Here is an 18937-nt window from a genome sequence, read left to right as displayed (position 1 = left end):
AGGACGCAGGTGACCGGCCTACGTGAGAGCCCAGCGCCATCTCATCTTGGGACCCACAGCAGAGCTGCTTCTGCAGAGCCCTTCCTGCCACACAGGCCACTTCACAGTTCCGGGGGTTGGGGCCTGAAATCTGTGGGGGCACATCCAGGCCGCTACACTGGGAGAGGCCGCCAGCTGCAGAGATGGGCGCTTGTGGCTCAGAGGTGTCTCCCTGCCTGTCCCCAAGGCGGCCTGGGTCCAAGGAAGATGCATGACCAGAGCGGGACAAGAAGGAAGAGCCTAGCAGCCAGACAGAGCGACGTGTGGCCTGCTCCCGGGCACTGGTGCAGACCCACGTGGGAAGGGTCCGGACTGACCCACAGAGGCCTCCAAGGAGGGGAGCCCGAGTAGGAAAATACAGACAGAGGAAGCCCAGGCAGATTTGTTTCAGACAAACGGTGAATATTTTTTTATTTTTTATTTATTTTATTTATTTTTAGAGATTTTATTTATTCATTTGAGAGGGAGAGGCAGAGACAGAGAGAGCACAAGCAGGGGGAGCAGGAGAGGGAGGAGCAGGCTCCCGGCCAAGCAGGGAGCCCGATGCGGGGCTCGGTCCCAGGACCCTGGGATCATGACCTGAGCCGAAGGCAGACGCTTAATGACTAAGCCACCTAGGCATCCCCCAATAGTTTCTTTCTTTCTTTTTTTTTTTTTTAAGGTTTTATTTATTTATTTGAGAGAGAATGAGTGAGAGAGAGCATGAGCGAGGAGAGGGTCAGAGGGAGAAGCAGGCTCCCCAAGGAGCTGGGAGCCCGATGTGGGACTCGATCCTGGAAGTCTGGGATCATGACCTGAGCCGAAGGCAGTCGCTCAACCCACTGAGCCACCCAGGCGCCCCCCCCAATAATTTCTTAATATAAATACGTCACATACAGTATTAACACAGAAAAAGTATTTGTTCTTTATTGGAGATTCGAACCTGACTGTGTATTTTGTCTGCGACCCTACCTTAGGAAACCAGGTGCTTCCTGCTGCTCTCCTGGGCACCCCCCCACCCCCAGACTTCTGTGGCTGGGGGGACCTGGTGACCTGAAATCTGTCTGCCCCAGGAAGCTGTCCTCACGGCTTGGCCCAGTGAGGGTTGGGGTCAAATCAAATTAAACTGTCAGCCTGGGACACGGCGGGAGTGAAAAGCAGCTCATGGGGGTGGAAGGACTGTAGGGTCTTTCGGGGACTGTAGGGTCTTTCGGGGACTGTAGGGTCTTTCGGGGGCCCCTCCCCTCCCTTCCCCTCCTGTCTGCTGTGGCAACTCTGGGTCCGTCTGGGAGTCCCGGTCACTCGGACCCTGCAGGCGGGGCTAGAGCTGAGTGTCCTGCCCAGCAGAGGTCTGTGTTTGCCTCCTGCCCCCCCCACCCCGTGCTGGTCCCCCCCAGAGGGGGTGCATTTCTAGCACTGGGTCACGGATGCTTCCAGGTTCGCAGACTCCGGGGAGGGTGTGGAGACAGAGGTGGGAGCACTTCTTCCTTCCCACCAGGGTCTGAGACAGGTGAGGGTGCTGGCTCTGGTCCAGCGTGGGGTTTCTGGGGAGGGTCTCAGCACTTTGGGCCCGTTCTGGGGCCAGGTGATGAAGGCAGGCCCAGAAAGTTCCACAGGCCCGGATCTGGAGCCTGGCAGGTTTGGTGCCTCGCGGCACCCCTGGTGCCAGGCTCAGAGAGGGGCCCACGGGAAGGCCAGGGAACCTGGGCCTCAGCCTGGTGGGGGTGCAGCAACTCTGGGCACCCACGGAGGGGGCAGCACACCTCCCCAGGCATTCGCACCTGCCTCCAGCAGCTGGGGGGCTCCCCCGCTGCCTCCAGCACTCTCTGGTGGCAGGGTGGGGAGGCCTGCACTCAGGGGGCGGGGCTTCTGGGGGCCAATGAGCCGGGCCACATCTTTGGCAGGGGAGGTGTGTGGGGGGTTGGGGACCGGCACAGCCTCCTCTATGACACCCCTGGCCTTCAGTTTGTACAATGTCATCACACGTCACGGGGCCTCTGGAAAACCCTGTGGATCTGAGAGAGCAGTCATGAGAGAGACAAGGCCTTGGAGTTATTGTGCAAACAGTTTTTGACTTCTACGGCCTTCTAGAAGGTTCTTAGGACTTGAGGTGCTTGGACTGAACTTTGAGAGCTGCTGATCTCAGCAGCGCTGCCGGCGGCAAAGCACAAGGACCGAACTGGTGGTTCACTGGGTCGCAGCAGGTACGGGCGCACAGGTGCGGCCGCCGCCTCCCCTCCAACCCCTGCACTGTCCAGTGCTCACTGGGGCTGTGCTTATGGCCTGCAGGGGTGAGAAGGAGGTGCAAGCTTGGAGCGCAGGGGAAGGGGGCATTCCTTTGGTCTGGTGGGCCCTTTCCCACCACAGGCTGAGCTGAGTAGGGGACACCAGAGTGGCAGCTTGGGGAGCCCCGTGGGCAGCTGGATGGGCCCATGGAGGGGGACACGGTAGGGGGTACCACAGCTTGACCATACTCGGCAACCTCAGGGCTAGGGGCCCAAACTGGGACGCAGATTGGCACTCACGAAGGGTTCACATTTCTGGGCTATGGAGGGGGATGTGGAGGCCCAGAGAGGTGCCCTGGCTGCCCTGGGCTGTCTGGGGCCTGGGCTCAGTATGGCGGCACCCAAGGCTAGGGCTGTGGGGTCATGTGCCACCACTCTCTGCTGGTCTCTGGATAATTATTTTTCAAGATTTTATTTATTGATTTGTCAGGGAGAGAGAGAGAACACAAGCAGGGTTGATGAGCAGGGAGCCTGATGCAGGACTCAATTCCAGGACCCCGGGATCTGCTCCAAAGGCAGACACTTCACCTACGGAGCCCCACAGGCGGCCCTGGGCTGTGCATAATTTAAAGCAGGAGCCACCAGGACCCAACTTGCAGCTTCACTCTTTGGGTGCCTCTGAATATTTCACTAGTTGTTGAGCCTGCGGGGTCCTGCTGAGCCGGCCAGATCAGGTCTGTCTCCTGTCCTTGTCTGCCCGGGGCTCCTGGCGCCCTCCCCTCAAAGCAGACCTCATCTTCTCTCCCTCCCCCAGGGTCCAGCGTGGCCCTGCCAAGGACAATTCTGTGTCTGAACAGTAGTTTCGGTCCCCAGCAATGGGGTTTTGGGATTTTTCACGAGGGAGTAACTGTCCTTGTGGGTACTGGGGTATGTCTACAAGTGGGACCACGGGTATGCCAGAACAGATCTGTACAACTCTGGTGTGCACCCAGCCAGGGCACGCCTGTGTGGGGCTCCTGGGTGTGGGGAGAACTCGGGGAGGGGGGCATCCCTGAGCTCTAAGAGCTGAGCTCTGAGCTCTGCCGTGACTGCAGGCATGGGTGTACGTGTACACAAGTGGCTGTAGGTGTGAGTGCGTGTCCATTTGGATGCGTGTTTGTGCTAAAGAGAGAGCACATGTCTGTGTGTGCTCAAGTGTGTGCACACACACCGTCCCGCATCTCAGCCTTGTGTGCCCTGCCAGCTGGCCGTCTAGTGCCAGAGCCGAGCCCCCGAGAAGCATCTGTGAGAGGCTGGACTCAGGCCGTGCTGGGCCCTCACCCGGTCCCGTGGCCTCGCAGGCAGAGGCTCGCTGGGCCGCGGGGCTGTCGGGGTGCTCCCAGCTCCGCTGGGGTGAGTCAGTGCAGGAGGGAGCATGGTGTCAGTGAGCGATGTGTGGCGCCGGCTCCTTCCCTGGCTTCGCTCCTTGTGTCTCACTGTGGGGGTCATCTGGGGAGGAGGCAGAGGGGGTGGGGAGGCTTGAGTCCAGAACAGCTCCGACGCGGGCTCGGAATGGGGTCGGCCGCGGTGGCTGTCAGCCTCATCAGCCACCCTGGACTGTGGGCTGAGTGGGGGCCCAAGGCAGGGTTGGGGGAGGTGAGAGGGCACCCAGGCTGTGCTTATCCCGTGTCCACCTCGGGCGGAGTGGGTGGGCCTGGAGACATCAGTGGGGCGGGGGGGCAAATCCGTCCCTGGGCTGCCTCCCTGAACGTTCTTGGTGAAGTGGGTGCTGGCGGCTGGGGGGGGAAGGGAGCGTTGCTCCTGCAGGCTCATGGGAAGGGCATGGGGGCCAGCCCTGTGTGCCTGCTGGGCCTGCTGGGACACCTGGCCCAGCACCCTGGGGGCTGGTCATTGCCAGCTGCTGTTTGAAGTTACAGCAGTCAAGCAGGCTGGGGTCACTGGGCTCCTGGGGTCATCGGTTTGGAAAGCAGAGGGCAGTGCTGAACCGAACGGGGAGCCAGAGGGCACACAGAGGGAGGTGAAGAAATGGAGAAGAGGGCCGGGCCCCGAATCCCACGGTAGGGAGGGGCAACATCTCCCCTCTCACCTCCTGGCCTGTGAGCCAAGCTGGTGTCCTCCCAAGGGAGCGGGGCTTAGACCTCAGCTCTTCGCACCTCCAGGGCTGAGGTGCGGTCGAATGGCTCTCAGGGAGGGGTGCTCCTGGACTGCCGGCGGCCTTTACTCTGTGTGTCCCAACAGCCAGGCCTTCATTTTGGGTGAGGAAGCAGTGCATGTTGGAGATGGAACACACTCAGAGCCGGCCCTGGAACGGATTCATTTATTTTTACTTAAATGCTTATATAATGCTGGGCATTGTCTAACCGCTTTACAAATCTTAACTCACTGCGCTGTCGTGACAACCCTGTGATGTATGTACTATTATTATCACCCATTTACAGACTAAGAAACCGTGGTACAGAGAGGTTCCGCAACCGCCCGAAGCCATGTGTGTGCGTTAAGCCTGTAAACCGTGAGACAGAGCAAAGACTCCGTTGTTCTGTGATGGGGTAAACGTAGCGCTCTGTCGGCAAGCTAGAACACGACAACGAGGACGGTGCTGGGCTGCTGTGCTGAGCTCTGATGAGGAGCTGGTGACGGGCCTGACCAGCTGCCCCTTGGCGATCGAGGCCCCTCACCCAGATACTTGCCTGCACAAAGCCCTTCGGGGTGGGGGAAAGTCACCCTCCTTCCCAATATCCCAGATTCTTGTCTCCTTTCTCACGACAATTCTCATCCCTCAGCTTGGGTATTATTAGGAGCTTTGGGGAGAAAAATCCATGTATGTGTGCTATTTCACACTAAGGTGTGGATGGCTAACTTACCAGAAATATTTGCATTTTACAAGAAGACTTTGTCAGCCTAAATCTTGGTGTGCCAACCTCAGCACCACGGCCGCCTGGGGATAGAGAGCGCTTGGCTGGGGGGTGGGGTGCGGCGGGGCCGGAGGGCTTTCCTGTACACGGCAGCCGCTCTCCACCCACTAACTCTCACTGTCGTGGCAACCAGACAGCGCCAGGCATTACCTGCTGTCGGCCTAGGCGGGAGCACCTGGCCTACAGGGGGACCTCTCTGCTGGGGGGACGCCAGAAAGGGAGGTGGTGGGGCGCCTGGGTGGCTCAGTGGATTAAGCCGCTGCCTTCGGCTCAGGTCGTGATCTCAGTGTCCTGGGATCGAGCCCCGCATCGGGCTCTTTGCTCAGCAGGAGCCTGCTTCTCTCTCTCTCTCTCTGCCTGACTCTCCGCCGACTTGTGATCTCTCTGTCAAATAAATAAATAAAAATCTTTAAAAAAAAAAAAAAAAAAAAAAAAAAAAAGAAAGGGAGGTGGTCGGCATGTCCGAGCTGGGGGGGTGGACAGTGTCTTCTTTTCTACAGCAACCTGTGCAGGGGCTCTGCAGGACGCCAAGGAAGAGGGCTCAGTGGCAGCCTGGGATTCACATGGCTCCTTCCTGACCTTCCCTGGACACTACTCCAATCTGGACGTTGCTGGGGACGTTTTGCAGCTCCGCTCAGGTCAGTGTCCCAGCAGCCCCACGAGGTGGGGGCCTCTTCCCTCTGCTTGACCCGTGAGAAGCCCAGGGCTCTCCTCAAGGTCTCAGAGCTCAGGCGAGATCGTGGGTCACTTCAGGGCCACGTCCTGCAGCAGCCACACCTGCCTTCAGTGATGCGATGGGCAGGAGCCTGGTGTTCGCTGGTGGCGAGGCTCCGCAGGAGCCATCCCGGCAGGGCCGTCGGGCTGGCGAAGGCTCCGACTCTGTCTGGGCTGACGATAGCTTGTGTCTGCCGACCAGAGAGTCCAGGCTTCCTGTTGTGTCCCTTTAGCTCAGCATGTGGTGACCTTGTCCTGGAAGAGGGGGTGGGTGGGGGACAGGGACAGCCCACGAGCCCTGCCCCAGGTTGGGCACCTCTGTCCAAAGCCTACTGGACATTTGGCCGAGCAAGCATGGCCCTCCAATGAGCCGGGGCCAGCCATGGGCGGGCAGCCAGGACCCAGATGCTGACAGCCTATATGTGGGCAGGCAGCTGGCCGCTGTGCTGGCCACGAGCCAGTCACCATGGCACTGAGCTCCAGCGGCCCATGTCCTCCCATGGACTAGCACTGCAGTCCCCGAGCCACCCAGGCTCCAGGCCAGTCACTGAGGGCCCGTCCTGGCTGGAGGCTCCTAGTGATGTCGAGCCCTAGAACCAAGTGACTGTCATTCAAGGAGTGTTGAAGAGCAACTCTCTGGGCTGGGCTGGGGGTGTGAGGCACGAGGGTGTGAGTGTGTGCACGGGACTGAGGGTGTGTGCACCGCCTGTCCAGTGGAGGGGTGAACAAGAGGCAAGCAAATAAGCCACAGTTTCAGATCCCGATGAGGACTGAGAAGGACTCAGGTGTCCCCTTCAGGGAAGATCCATAAGCTTGGCCTCCCTGAGAAGACGTGCAGAGACCTCCATGTGCCGGCCGAGGAACTAGAACGCCTGGCACAGGAAGCAGTGCATACGGACAATCCTTTCCTGGCTCGGGGGTCCCTGAGGCTGTGGTGTGCCTGGGGTTGGGGGGAAGGGAGAGGAGCGGGGGGGGGATGGGGGCAGAGCCGCGGATGTGCAGGTGGGGTGGTCTGAGAGCTGCAGGGGCGGGTTACAGAGGTGAAGAGAGCACTAGGTTATGGTCGAAGGGCCACGGGAGCATTGATGGGTCCAGACCCTTGGAGGGGCCCGGCTCAGACCCGCCGTCACAGGGCGTGAGTGAGGTCCCATCTGTCCCTCAGATTTTATCTGCCGCAGAACAGGGACCATTGGTCATAGTTTTTTCATTTGCCCAGAGGTGTGGAAAGGGGTGTCGGGTGCCTTCTCTGTGGACCAGAACTGACACAATGTGCAACCTCCCAAACACCATCCCTGTGTGTTCCTGGAGGCCGGGCTGGGGCCGGTGGGGGGGGGTGGTGCAGTGGGGGCGGGGCCGTGGTGGCAGAGGCCGAGCAGGGGCTCCCCTCGAAGGCCCAGAATCTACCCGTTGGTTTCCGCCCTTCTGGATGTGTCCAGGACCGCCGTCACTCCGCAGCCTACCTCCACGTCATGGACACCCTCGGACAACTGGTGCCAAAGAATTATCACGGCTGCAAAATACCAACCAGCTCCCTCATGTGATTAGTCGCTTTGCCAGGGGCTGGGGAAGCTTGTTGCGAACTCCGATCCTTGAAAAAAACCTATAAATTAAATTTTTATTGACTTTAGTATGAGACTTTTTTAAAAAAATCAATGCTTTCATATTCAATCTCTCCCTTGCTGCCCTGCACGCCACCCGCACCCCCCCACTGCCGTGAGCTGGATAAAGCCAGCCCTTCCTCCTCCTAATATCGGAAAATTCCCTGGAGGGAGGGCTGGGACTTTCTGTCCGGGTAGGCACTTCCTGTTGTCCAAATTACACAATCAAGACGAAGACAGCCCTGACCCAGGTTAAGGGATTGAGAGCCTGTTTCCTCATTTCCCCAAATGAAGTCTTGTTTCTTGGGCTGGTGGCGTGTGCCCTCTGGCCTCTGCCGGGGTCCTCTGTTTTCCTGAGGCCAGCATGATTGGAGAAGGAGCTTGCTCCTTTTCTACTGGGAGGAGGTGGGTGCTGGTGAAACAGGAAGCTTTGCTTTCCGGTGTCTGCCCCCGGGGTCCCCATGGTCACTGGCCCAGAGAACTCAGTGTGGCTGAAAACCTGGATGTAAATATCTTCTATGTGACCACCAGATGGGCTCCACGAGCAGGTGTCAGAGCTGCCCCTACCCTACCCCGGAATGGCCCGTGGAGCATCACTGCTGGTGTCCCTTGGCCAGGACGAGCAACTTTCAGAAGCCTGTTTCTTCTGGACTCACTTCCCCTATGCCCTGATGTCTTCTCTGTGGGACCCACCGTCCTATGTTGTCTGTGAGACTAGAGTCATGAGCTCCCCAGGGCTGCCTCCCAGGAAAGGCCAAGCCCACTCACAGCCTGGTACCTCTGGGGAAGAGGGAATAGTCCAGATGTTTTGCAAATTTGGTTTCTACAGCCAGCAGTTGTGATGTCATGTGCTGGGCTCTGGGGAACACAAGAGCAGGCAGGACACATGCAAAGGCGGGGCAGTGGGGTCCCAGCCCTGTGTGGTGGGTTCCCTGATGGGAAGGGAACACGGAAGAGCACTTTGGGGGCAGGGGGGGGGTCTGTGAGACCTTGGAGTTGGCCTCGCGTGAGACAGCAACAGTGGCCACACTATTTTCTCAGCTCAATAGTTTGATCTCGGCTGCTTAGTGCAGCCAATGATGTGGGGGCGGGAGGAGGAACCAGAAGGGGAGCCCAGGAGCTGCTGCTCCGGAGGCTCTGGGGAGAGTGGCCGGTGCTGGAGGTGCTGGGCCCGCCTCCTGTCCAGGGGGAAGGGTATCCCCAGACTGGAGCTGGGTGCTGTGTCCATCTGGACTTTTCCACTCCTCTTTTCTGGGTTCTGCAGTCTTGGCAAAGATGGCTTGAGCCTGAGAGCTCTCCCATCTATTTTTAAATAAATGAAATTCCTATCTCTTGCATGGAATTCATCCCAACTAAGCATTTAGCCCCGCAACCCTGGTTCCCTGTGTTGCAGGGGTAAAGGGCGTTGTTGACCAGGTTGCTGACAACCGGACAATGGTGTGCATGGCACAAAGCTGAGAACATGCGTGTTCAGTGAGCCATCTCATTAAAAGGACATCCTAAATCAAGGCTCTGAAGGCAACTAGTCTCTCCTTAAGGTCTCAGAATGCCAGAGAGCCTGGATGGTGTTCCCATTTCAGCCCTCATATGTTTGCAAAAACGACACCTGGGAATTGCTCCTTCCTCCTCTGTGAAACGACCTCACCCATGGGCCCACTTCACTGCCACATCGAGCTCTGAGAAGGGCTCCCCCAGGAGGGGACATGCCCCGCTAAGGTGACACCCCATAGTCTGGGGCTTTTAACAGGATGAGAGCACACAAGGGCTGCTCAGAGGCTGCGTGGAGAGAGCCAGCATGGGCAGCCTCTCTCTTTTTGTGATGTAAGTGGTCATGCCCCCCACCTTGAACTGAGGAGGTGGGCTCCCCCTTCCTCAGCCTGGGCTCAGCGGGGTGTGCACACCCAAGGAAACTGCAGCCACCTTAGGGCACACTGGCTGAATGCTGGTGATTGTAGCTAATGACCAGGCACAGAAGCAGGGTGGTGGAAGTCAGGAGTGTGGCCCCTGGGCTGTACCTGTGTGCACAGTTGTATATGGGGCATAAGCGGCACTCCATCCTCAACATTCTAGATGACTTACAGATTAGACCATTCTGTCTGGAAAAGGCCACATGGCCTCTAACTTTGGAACGAAAAAAGGGCCAAGAGCACCGCTGATCCAGCACCATGGACAGGGCTGCTTCACCGCCAAGTTACTGGGGAGAACAGAGTCTGCTACAAACTGGGCTGATCTTAGTGGACCCCACAGTCCTAGGCAAACGTGGGAAGAGGCTGGATGTGGTCAGGAGAGGCACCTGCAGCCAGCACCGTCCAAGGGAGGCTGCAGAGGGAGGCTTCAGCGAGGTGGGGGCAGGGTGAGGAGTGTCCATGTGGAGTGCGCAGGGGCCTCTCCATGACTGAGGAAAGAGTCCTCTGGCTTCCCAGAAGAAGATTCCAGAATGACACCCCCCCACACACAACCATGGCTCCCTGGCTAGGGGAGGCAACCTCTGCCTACCCCCCCTCAAGAGGACACCTTGCCATCTGTGTCCAGAACCTACCCTCCTTTGTTCTGGACTATGGCACCAGTGTCCACTCTGGGCTCAGGTCTCTGTCTTGTCCTGGGGGTCATCCTTCCAGGTCCTTTCTGGGGTCTGCAGAAGGAAGTCGAGGCCCCTTGGGGTGAGTCTCTCAGGTCTCACCTCTCTGACCACCTCTGCCCCTCCCCCTGCTTCAGGGGCCTCTGTTCCTCCCTTCCGGGACTCCTCCAAGGTCCAGTTCAGGCCCTCTCTTAGGAAGTCTCCCCAGATGCCTCCCTCTACAGTCAGGGACCTGGGTCTAAGGGGTCCTCATAACTGGCCCACTTAGAGGCCAAGCACATAAGGTCCCAGTGGGCTGGGCCTTAGCAGAGGTTCTACTAAGGGCCGGTGCCCATTCCTACGTCCTGCTCCTAGGTGTCCAGTCCAGAGGTCCAGCTGGTAGGAATCCAGCTGGGGCCAGGCGCTGGCAGAGCTTTGGGATCCAAGGGAGAGCTGGGGGCCGCTCAGGCGCTGCGCCTGTCTTAGCAGAGAACGGCCAGGGGGCCGGATTCCCTGGTCAGGACACGCGGGGCTGCGGGAAGGGGCGCCCGGCGGGCCCCGGTGGCAAGAGGCCCGGAGCAGCCCGTGCTCTTCGTCTTCGTCTGCTCTCTGCCGTGTTCCCTCCCCTCCCCTTCCCGCGGCCGGCGCGGCGTCGCAGGGGTTAATGGGGGCGGGGCGAGGCGGCGGGCGGAGCCAGGTGGCCGCAGCGTCCCCGCGCGCGGCCCGGGCCGGCAGGAGCGCGGAGCCGCCGCCGCTGCCGCCTCGGCCATGCGGCTCCCGGGCCGGGGGCCTGGGCTCGGGCCCGCGCCGCCCCTCGCGCGTCTCCCCCGCTGAGCCCGCGCCCGGCCGGGGCGCCGCCGGCACCATGGTGCAGAAGTCGCGCAACGGCGGCGTGTACCCCGGCCCGAGCGGGGAGAAGAAGCTCAAGGTGGGCTTCGTGGGCTTGGACCCCGGCGCGCCCGACTCCACCCGGGACGGCGCGCTGCTCATCGCCGGCTCCGAGGCTCCCAAGCGCGGCAGCATCCTGAGCAAGCCGCGCGCGGGGGGCGCGGGCGCCGGGAAGCCCCCGAAGCGCAACGCCTTCTACCGCAAGCTGCAGAATTTCCTGTACAACGTGCTGGAGCGGCCGCGCGGCTGGGCGTTCATCTACCACGCCTACGTGTGAGTGCGGCGGCCGGCGGGGGCGCGGGGCGCGGGGCGCGGGGGCGCGGCGGGTGGGGGGGCTCTGCGTCCGAGCGCCCGCGTCGCTCACGCCCGCGCCCGGGTCTGAGTCCGGGGAACCGCGTTCCTTGGCCAGCGAAGGGCGGAGATGCTAGTGCGGATCCGAAGGAGTTCTGGGGCCCGGGGCGTCCCGGCCGGGGTGGGGGCGCCGTCCCCCCACCGGCAGCGGCCTGCTTGGGTTGCATCAGCCCCTCCCCCGCAGCATGGGGGATGTGCGGCGCCCCAGCCTCTCCTCCTCGGCCCGAGGCCCCTCCCCACGGCCGCTGCGCCGAACAAAGGGCCAGCCGGGAGGGAGGGTGGCGCTGCCAGTCCTGCCACCGTCTCTGGACTCCTCGAGGCCCCCTCTGGTCTGGGCACCCCCCCACCTCCGCCCCAGGGAGGGGGCAAAGGGGTGGGGGCAGGGCCTGGCTTACCAGACCTCAACCCCCAAGCCGCTCACTCTGCACCAAGGGGGAGCTTCTGGGTTGCAGGAATGGGGGTAGGGGCTGTCTTAATATTACACCCCCACCCCCCCAGCCCAGGGCTCGGGGCTGCTGGCTGTCTTGAACGAGGTGCCTGCGTTCATCTTTGGCCCAAAGTGCATCATTCCTCACTCTCCCCTGCACCCAGCTCAGCCCTGACCCCTCTGTGCGGCTGCGAGCCGGAGGAGGAGGGAGATGCCCATTCTGGGCTCCGGATGACGCCCCAGAGGGGGGTTCTGTCCTGAGCCTGCCAGGCCTGGCCCTATGCAGGGAACGCCTGGCTCCCTGGGCAGGGGCAGTGGCCTCAGGCCCACGCCATGTGCACATGAGCGTTCGTGGGTGGCATGTTTGGGCAGGAGTTGCTGTGTGTGGCCTGTGCCGGGGCGTGCAGTCTCTGAGCGGACGGGCACTAACCTCCCACCCCAGCTAGACGGGGGCCGGAACTCGGCCATTTTGTATGAAAGCGGCATTTTGGGATGGGAGTGAGGATCGGATTCTGGGAAACCATCTCTAGCCACGTGCCCCCGGGGACGACAGGGTGTGTGCCCATGGACCTGTGCGTGTGTGCTCTGGACTGACCCTCCATGGGTCCAGGGGCTAGGGGAGAAGACCCCGGGGGGGGAAATGCTTGGCTGCTGGTGGGATGCTATCCTGCGGGGAGACCCCAGCCCTGGCAGGTGCTGGCGCTGAGTCACCGTGGGAGGCAGGGGCTTCCCTGGCGCTGTGAGCCATGAGCTTCCTCCCCACCCCCTCCCCAGTAGGCCGACTTGTGCCCTTCCCATGTCGGCGTGCTCAGGCGTGCTGTTCATCTTTGGAAGAGCCCTGCGTCTCCTCACCAGTGGCCCTCCTGTCACCACCTTCCTGCCTGCTGGGACTGGGTCTAGGAAGCCAGGTTCCCCCCCCCCCTCACCTCCGGTATGAGGTCAGAGCCCACCCCACAGCCCAGCAGCTAGGCACCCCTCTCCGACCTGTGGTATGGGTGCTGGAAGGTTTGCTTGCCTTGGCCCTGCAAGTCCCTGGCCGACAGGACAACCTAGGGTCCCGTGTGTGTGGTTCTGTCTTCAGCCCTGAGTGGCTCCTCCTGCCTGGCCCCGAAGTGGCCATTCCCTCTGTGCCCCCTCGGAGCTGCAGCCTCCAGACCGGGACGCCACGGGAGAGAAGTCCGGGTCAGGCTGCTGCTCCACTGCGTGCGTGTGTCCGTCTGTGTGTCCGTGAGCCAGGACAGGCAGGCCTGTAGCATGTGGTGGCCCTCCTGCCTGCTCGGCCCCTCCCTGGCTTCCCCACCGAGGTCACAGGATGCCTTGAGCTTCCTTTGCCCCCAGCTCACTGGCAGGGGGACCTTTTCTGGGGAGTGGGGGGGCAGGAGGGGCCCAGACATGGTGGAAGCGGCCGGGTCAGGCACTGAAGTCTAGTCCGGAATCTGCAGGCCCCAGTCTTCGCTCAGGACGGTGGGTGCCTGCTTCTTGCCCCCAGGGGTTGTGGAGATGGGCTGCGTGGGGCAGCTGCTGTCCCAGGGCTGGCCGGGGACTGCCCCTGAACGGCTGCCACTGTTGTTCATCGCCCATCCCCCGGGGCCCAGGCGTGGAATTCTCCACTGTGCCCAGGCCCAGCCCGACCCCAATCAGGACGCCCTCACCGCCCCGTTGTTGGTCTCCTGCCCGAGGCTGCGGCCACCCTGGGATCCCCGTGCCTAGCGTGGACTGGCCCGTGTGTGTGCATCATTTGGCTTGTTGGATTCATTCATCAGATGAAGTTCAAGGCCCCCTTCCCTGCCTGGTGCTGAGCTGGGCCTGAGGAAGCCCGTGGAGGGCAGGGACCCGGCCCTTACCATCTGTCCTGGCTGAAAGGGGGTCCCCAGGGCTGGGGAAACTCCGAGTCCTCCTGGGCCACCGTTCTACACTTTTGCCACCAAAGCCTGGCTTCTGGGAGCTGGAGGTGGGCCAACCCCTCTGGGCGCCCAAGGCTGTCCTGTGGTTCCGCGTTCCCCGCCGACATCCCCGCCGACCCTCTGTGGGAAGCGCTTTCTCTGAGGACCTGCCTCTGGGAACGGAGCCACGGAGCCACGGAGCCACGTCGGCCGTCACTCCTTCCCGGTGCGAGCTTCTGGAGAAAGCAGCCTTTCCTGAGGAGGAGGGATCCCACGCCGGGAAGTGTGGACCTGCCTGGCTGGGAGACAGCTCGGACCTGCCCCTCCCGGCTCTAAGTTCCCTGCCCCTTCCTCTGCCTCTGTCTGGGTGGGAAGACCCTGCCCCGTGGGACGGTTCACCCCGATTCGGGTGGGCAGCCCAAGCCGCACATGGACCCTGGGGGCGGTCGCTGGGGCCGCGGGACCCGCATGCGTCGTCAGCACCGGATGGGGCCCTGCCCTGAGGAGCTGGGCCGTGTTGGGTGGGGAAGGGTCCGGCTCAGCAGACCCTCCTGCTGCCCCTCACACTTCAGGCCAGAGTCTCAGGCTTGAGGATCTGTGCACCCTGAGAGTGGGGGCATCTGTGTGTAGGGGTTTTCTGGGTCAAAGCTCTGGAGTTTTCATGAGTTTCTCAGAGGGAATGTGAGCCACAGGAAAGGCCTAGGCCTCCCTGTCGGGGTTGTGGTGCGGGCAGGTCCACGGGGGACCCCCGGGATCGGGTGTGACTCCATGCTTGAGGGGAGCTGGGGGCAGTTCCTGCTTCGAGGGTCTCCTCTCCGCGGGGTTTCTCTGTGGCTAAATGTGGGTGTGGAAACATGCCCGCTGCTCAGATCTCTGGGAGCCTTGCTGGTGGGGACACTGAGGCCAGGCAGGGTTGAGTGAGCTCCGGCACTGTCCCGCTCCAGCTGAAAGGGGTCTCTGCCTTGGAGAGGAGAGTGCGGCCGCATGACTTCGGAAAGCCACTTTGAGTTGCTGATATGAAACTGTGTTTAAAACAGGCCGAGGAGGGCTGAGCGTGTGGAGGCCGGGCTGAGCGCGGAGGCCGGGCTCACCGGGCAGCTCACTGTGTGACTGCTTCCACCAAGCTCTCCCACTCCTCACATGGCCCCTGCCTCAGGGTTTTCTGTGCTGGGGCTGCTGGGCCCAGTGTGATCTCCTGCTACGTGTCAGCCAGCTGCGGTCCAGGGTCCCAGGCTCTGCTGCCATCCCCTGCATGGCCTTGGCTGACCCAAGTGGGGTCACACTCTTGGCCTGCGCAGGCTGCCTGCTGCTCCTTCTCGCTTGTCTGTCATCAGTGGGCCACCTGGGGTTGGGGGGGGGAGGTGGAGCCTCTGCCCTCAGCCTTGGCCCCGAGTGTTGGCCGCTCTGTTCCTTGGTCTGACTGCATTTGAGGGTCGAGTGCGGCCCAGGGAGGTGGCTGGGTCCCTCTTCTGCTGACGGAGCATTCTGTTCCCAGAAGGAGACGGAGGTCTGCGTGGTTCTGTTCTCATCTGCCTTCAAGTCGCAGAGCTCCGTCCTTGGGGAGGGAGTGTCCACCAAGAGCTGGAGAATCTTACAGAAATTTCCCTAAAGGTGGGAACTCCAGGAGGGTCGTGTTATCCGGAGGGGCCATCCTCACTGGCCTGGAGACCTCAGGCTCCTTGCAGGATTCCCCGCCCTCACCAAGTAGTTTCAGCGGAAATCGGACAGTGACAGCACAGTCCCATCTAAGCATGGTGTCCTCTGGGTCAGCTGCTAGGCTGTGGAGTCCCCCATGCTCCTGGGTCTACAGCCCGATGGGGTGGACAGGAAGCTTGGTGCTTGTCAGTTTCCCGGGCCGGAGCAGAAAGACTCTCGGATTTATCCGACATCCGTACAAGCCAAAAATTCCAACTCTGGAGACTCGGGGGGAGGGGACTGGTGACGTGAGCACTGCTGTGTGTCGGGGACCCTCAGATCCCAGGTGCCCGTGGTGGGAGGTCCAGCTCCGGTTCTGACAAGACATAAGCCCCAACGCGTCTTCGAAGTAGCAGATTCCGTCCAGACGTGGTGGAGGGTTTCACCAGGGCGTTTCACGGGTCGTTCAGTTTATCTGACCCGCAGGTCTTGGCCGTGCCTCTGTGCATGGCCGTCACCCAGCGGGCGTCTTAGGTCCCTGCTGGTGAGAGCCACAGGGCGAGCCTCAAGAGTGGGCTCCCTAACTGTCCCGTGGAAGGAATGGGGCCCGGGGGACTGAGCTCCTTGGGGCATTTTATGGAAGACACCAGCAGGGTCTTGGGTGTGGGGAGGGCAGGCCCCTCAGGGGAGAACTTCTCTGCAGGACTGGGGGTCACACAGCATGGTTCTGTGGCCTCTGAGTGTCCACGGGGCCTTGGATAGGGCGGGCGGGCAGGGCCGGGGCCGAGGCCTGGGGTTCAGGCCCTGTCCTGTTCAAAGGCTCAGGATGCTGCTGCCGTTGGAAAGCCGAAGCTTTGAGGGACGTTGGTGCCCGACCTCTGGCTATTGGAGATTGCCGGCTGCCCTGCACGTGTCCCCGTTAAATATTCTCGGGTACAAAATTAGCATCATTCCTGGACGGACGTGGCTGGGTACACGTGTTAGGCCACCTGGCCTCAATTCCCACCGCCTGTCAGGCATGTCACTTACGTGGCATGGCGCTATCCGGTGGAGATGGTTCAGAGGGTGTGTTGGGTGAGGGACCATGAGTGGTGGAGACCCCCGGCTCTGGGCCAGCCTGACTGGACTCCTGTCTCCACCGCCGGCCCCAGACCCTGGACCCCAAGTTTCCTTGTCTGTAACGTGGGCTGATAACTGTGTTCACTTTCTGCGAGTCGTCGCCAGAGCTCGGTGTGTGTGACGCTCCCAGAGCTCCTGGGTGGTACTCTCGTCTCTGTAGCCGTGGCTCAGCCAAGTGAAGATCCGTGTCTGGCACAGAGGCTGGACAACCAGGCGGATGGAGGTTGGCCTGTCCTGAACGGCCCCCGTGGCCTCCCGCCCCTCAGCCCAGCCGTGGAAGCCTGCAGTCCCATCGGCCGGTGGCTGGGCCTGCATCAGGAGGTTTGTGGCTGCTGACAATGAGGCCACACTTCAAGACGCAAGGTCCCTCTGGCACTTTGGATGCTGCTTTGTGTGTCTGTCCTGAGGGATTGGTCACTCTCCTGAAGGAATTTGCGGCTCTGCGGCCGCCTGGGTCTCTGGACACGCCTTCCCGCTCGCAGCGGAACGGCCACGTTCCCCACACCCTGAGCCTCCAAACACGGAGGCAAGAATGTGCCCAGCTTGCAGGCTGGTTGTACTAATGGGGTTCCCAAGGCCGCTGGCCTCTGCCTGGGTGTCCTGACCAGCCCCTGCTGTCCTCAGCCAAGTCATGTGGGGACCACAGTCAACGCAGGCCCCTCGGCGGAGCCCAGCCCTGGCTGCACTGTCCGCAGAGTGTGGGCGCCGCTGCCGGGCTCGGCTGCTCTCCTTGCAAGCCTGGAGCTCCGCGGTGCTTTCCCACAGCTCCGGCTGCCTCTTAGAACGGCGCCTCCTTGGTGGCGGTGCCCCAGCCATCGCGGGAGGAGGAAGTGCATCGTTTGCCATGGCTGTGTGGCACCTGTCCGCCCACCCAGAGAGGCTGGAGCAGCCCAGCGGAATCCGAGGTGTGAGAAGACCTGAGGTCATCCCTAGAGATCGGCATCTTCTGGGCTGGGGGAGGGTTTGGAACCAAGCCCTTGCTCTGGGAATGACTCAGTTTTGCGCCTTGGACCCTGGGCCCCACACTCTGGAGGGGTGATGCGTCCTGCTGACCATTCCTCAGTGCCCTTCCCCCTCTGCGGGTGGCCTAGCAGTGGCCCCGACGCGAGCATGTGGTCCTCGATGACTTCCTGTGGAGGAGTGAGCGCGTAGGAGGGGGCCAGGGGCAGACTCGGCCTTCCCTAAAGCCTGCCTCTTCCTCATGCCAATTTAAAACGCTGTGGCGAGGGGCGCCTGGGTAGGTGTGTCGGCTCTTGGTCTCAGCTCGGGTCCTGATTAGGCTTCGGCCGTGAGTTCAGGCTGCACGTTGGACTCCATGCTGGGTGTGAAGAAAGAAGTCACGACCGGAGTCGGAGGGGCGGCGGCACAGGGCTGGTCAGCAAATGGACTTGCCTGGAGTTGGGAGGAGGGGGGCTAGGCTTCTGTGGTTTGAAGCTGGTCTAGATGATGCTTTAAATCCATCCGGGCGGGGGCCGATGCGCCTGGGACGGCAGGGCCCCTGGATGGGGAGCGCTCTGGCTGAGCTGGGACCTGCCTTCCAGAGGTTCTGTCAGACCCGAGGCCTCCCAGGGGCAACTGGACGGTCAATGTTTCCAGAAGAATAAGGTGTTTCCTTTTTTTTTTTTTTTTTTTTTAAAGATTTCATTTATTTATTTGACAGAGAGACAGAGCAAGAGAGGGAACACAAGCCAGGGGAGGGGAGAGGGAGAAGCAGGCTTCCCAGGACCCCGGGATCATGACCTGAGCTGAGGCAGACGCTAAACGACGGAGCCCCCCGGGCACCCTGAATGACGTGCTTCTAGCACGAGTAGCTCTGAGTGGGTTTGCGCGGCAGTGTGCCGGGCTGGGTCCTTGCTGGAGGCCCGTGGGGACGAGGCTGGGAGCACGTGGTGGGACCAAGGGCCCGGATCGTCACCGGCCGGCGCCGTCCGCGGGTCTGAGCGCTGGCCGAGCCCTGCTGTGCACCTGGCCTCACCCTGTCCTGGTGGAGGGGAAGGTGGCACTTGGGGTGGGGACGCAGGACCCCATGTGGAGTTGAAGCCAATGTTTTCTCCTTCCTCCTGGGCCCTGGTTAGGGTGGGTCATGAAAGCGGTCATGTCTTGGGAAGGAGGTCTTCTAACCTTCCTTGAGTCTCGGACAGTGAGCGTGGATGGGGACAGGGTTGTTCTCAGGCTCTTCCCACACCTGCTGTCCGTTGGCCCCCTGATGCTGAGGTCAGGATCCCTGGGGAGCGGTCCTGGGCACGAGGCCACTCGGGGACAAGTGGGGCAGCCAGGATTCAGGCCGAGCTGGTACTAAGCTATGGGGACCGTGGCTTCTCTAGCAGCCTCCACATGTGGTCCGGGGACTCCTGCTCTTGGGGGAGACCTGTCCTTGGAGGGCTCCGGCTCCTCCCCACATCCCACTGCTTAGCCTCTGGGCTTGGCCGAGGGGAGGAAGTGCTGGGGGGGGGTGGACAGAGCCCTGCCTTTTCTGGCCACTCTGTGCAGAGGCCATGAGGGTTGGGGCCATGGCAGCTGCTTTGGGGGAAGTGGGGGTGGGGGAGGGTGTGTTCCAGGCCAGCCCAGAGTCTGACCATGCCTGCATGACGTGCTCTAGGGAGGGCTGTG

The 18937-nt window shown here is 61.6% G+C and overlaps 1 protein-coding gene across 15 annotated transcripts in view; it reads left to right on the top strand.

Moving 5' to 3' along the window:
- Positions 1 to 10753: 10753 nt before the first annotated feature.
- KCNQ2 (potassium voltage-gated channel subfamily Q member 2) overlaps positions 10754 to 18937 on the top strand; it is a 51985-nt gene continuing 43801 nt past the window's right edge. For 9 of the 15 annotated variants that reach the window (XM_045070682.1, XM_045070675.1, XM_045070672.1 and 6 more), the window contains exon 1: positions 10755 to 11185. In XM_045070682.1, the coding sequence (XP_044926617.1) occupies positions 10890 to 11185 (296 nt within the window). In that variant the 5' untranslated portion in view covers positions 10755 to 10889. Of the gene's footprint in view, positions 11186 to 18937 lie in introns of all 15 variants that reach the window. The other 6 variants (XM_045070681.1, XM_045070683.1, XM_045070680.1 and 3 more) reach the window with 2 other exon arrangements.

Source organism: Mustela putorius, unplaced genomic scaffold (assembly GCF_011764305.1).
Source record: "Mustela putorius furo isolate JIRA1106 unplaced genomic scaffold, ASM1176430v1.1 tig00003972_pilon_pilon_pilon, whole genome shotgun sequence".
Lineage (NCBI taxonomy): Eukaryota > Metazoa > Chordata > Mammalia > Carnivora > Mustelidae > Mustela > Mustela putorius.
This window is presented reverse-complemented; position numbering and strand designations above follow the sequence as displayed.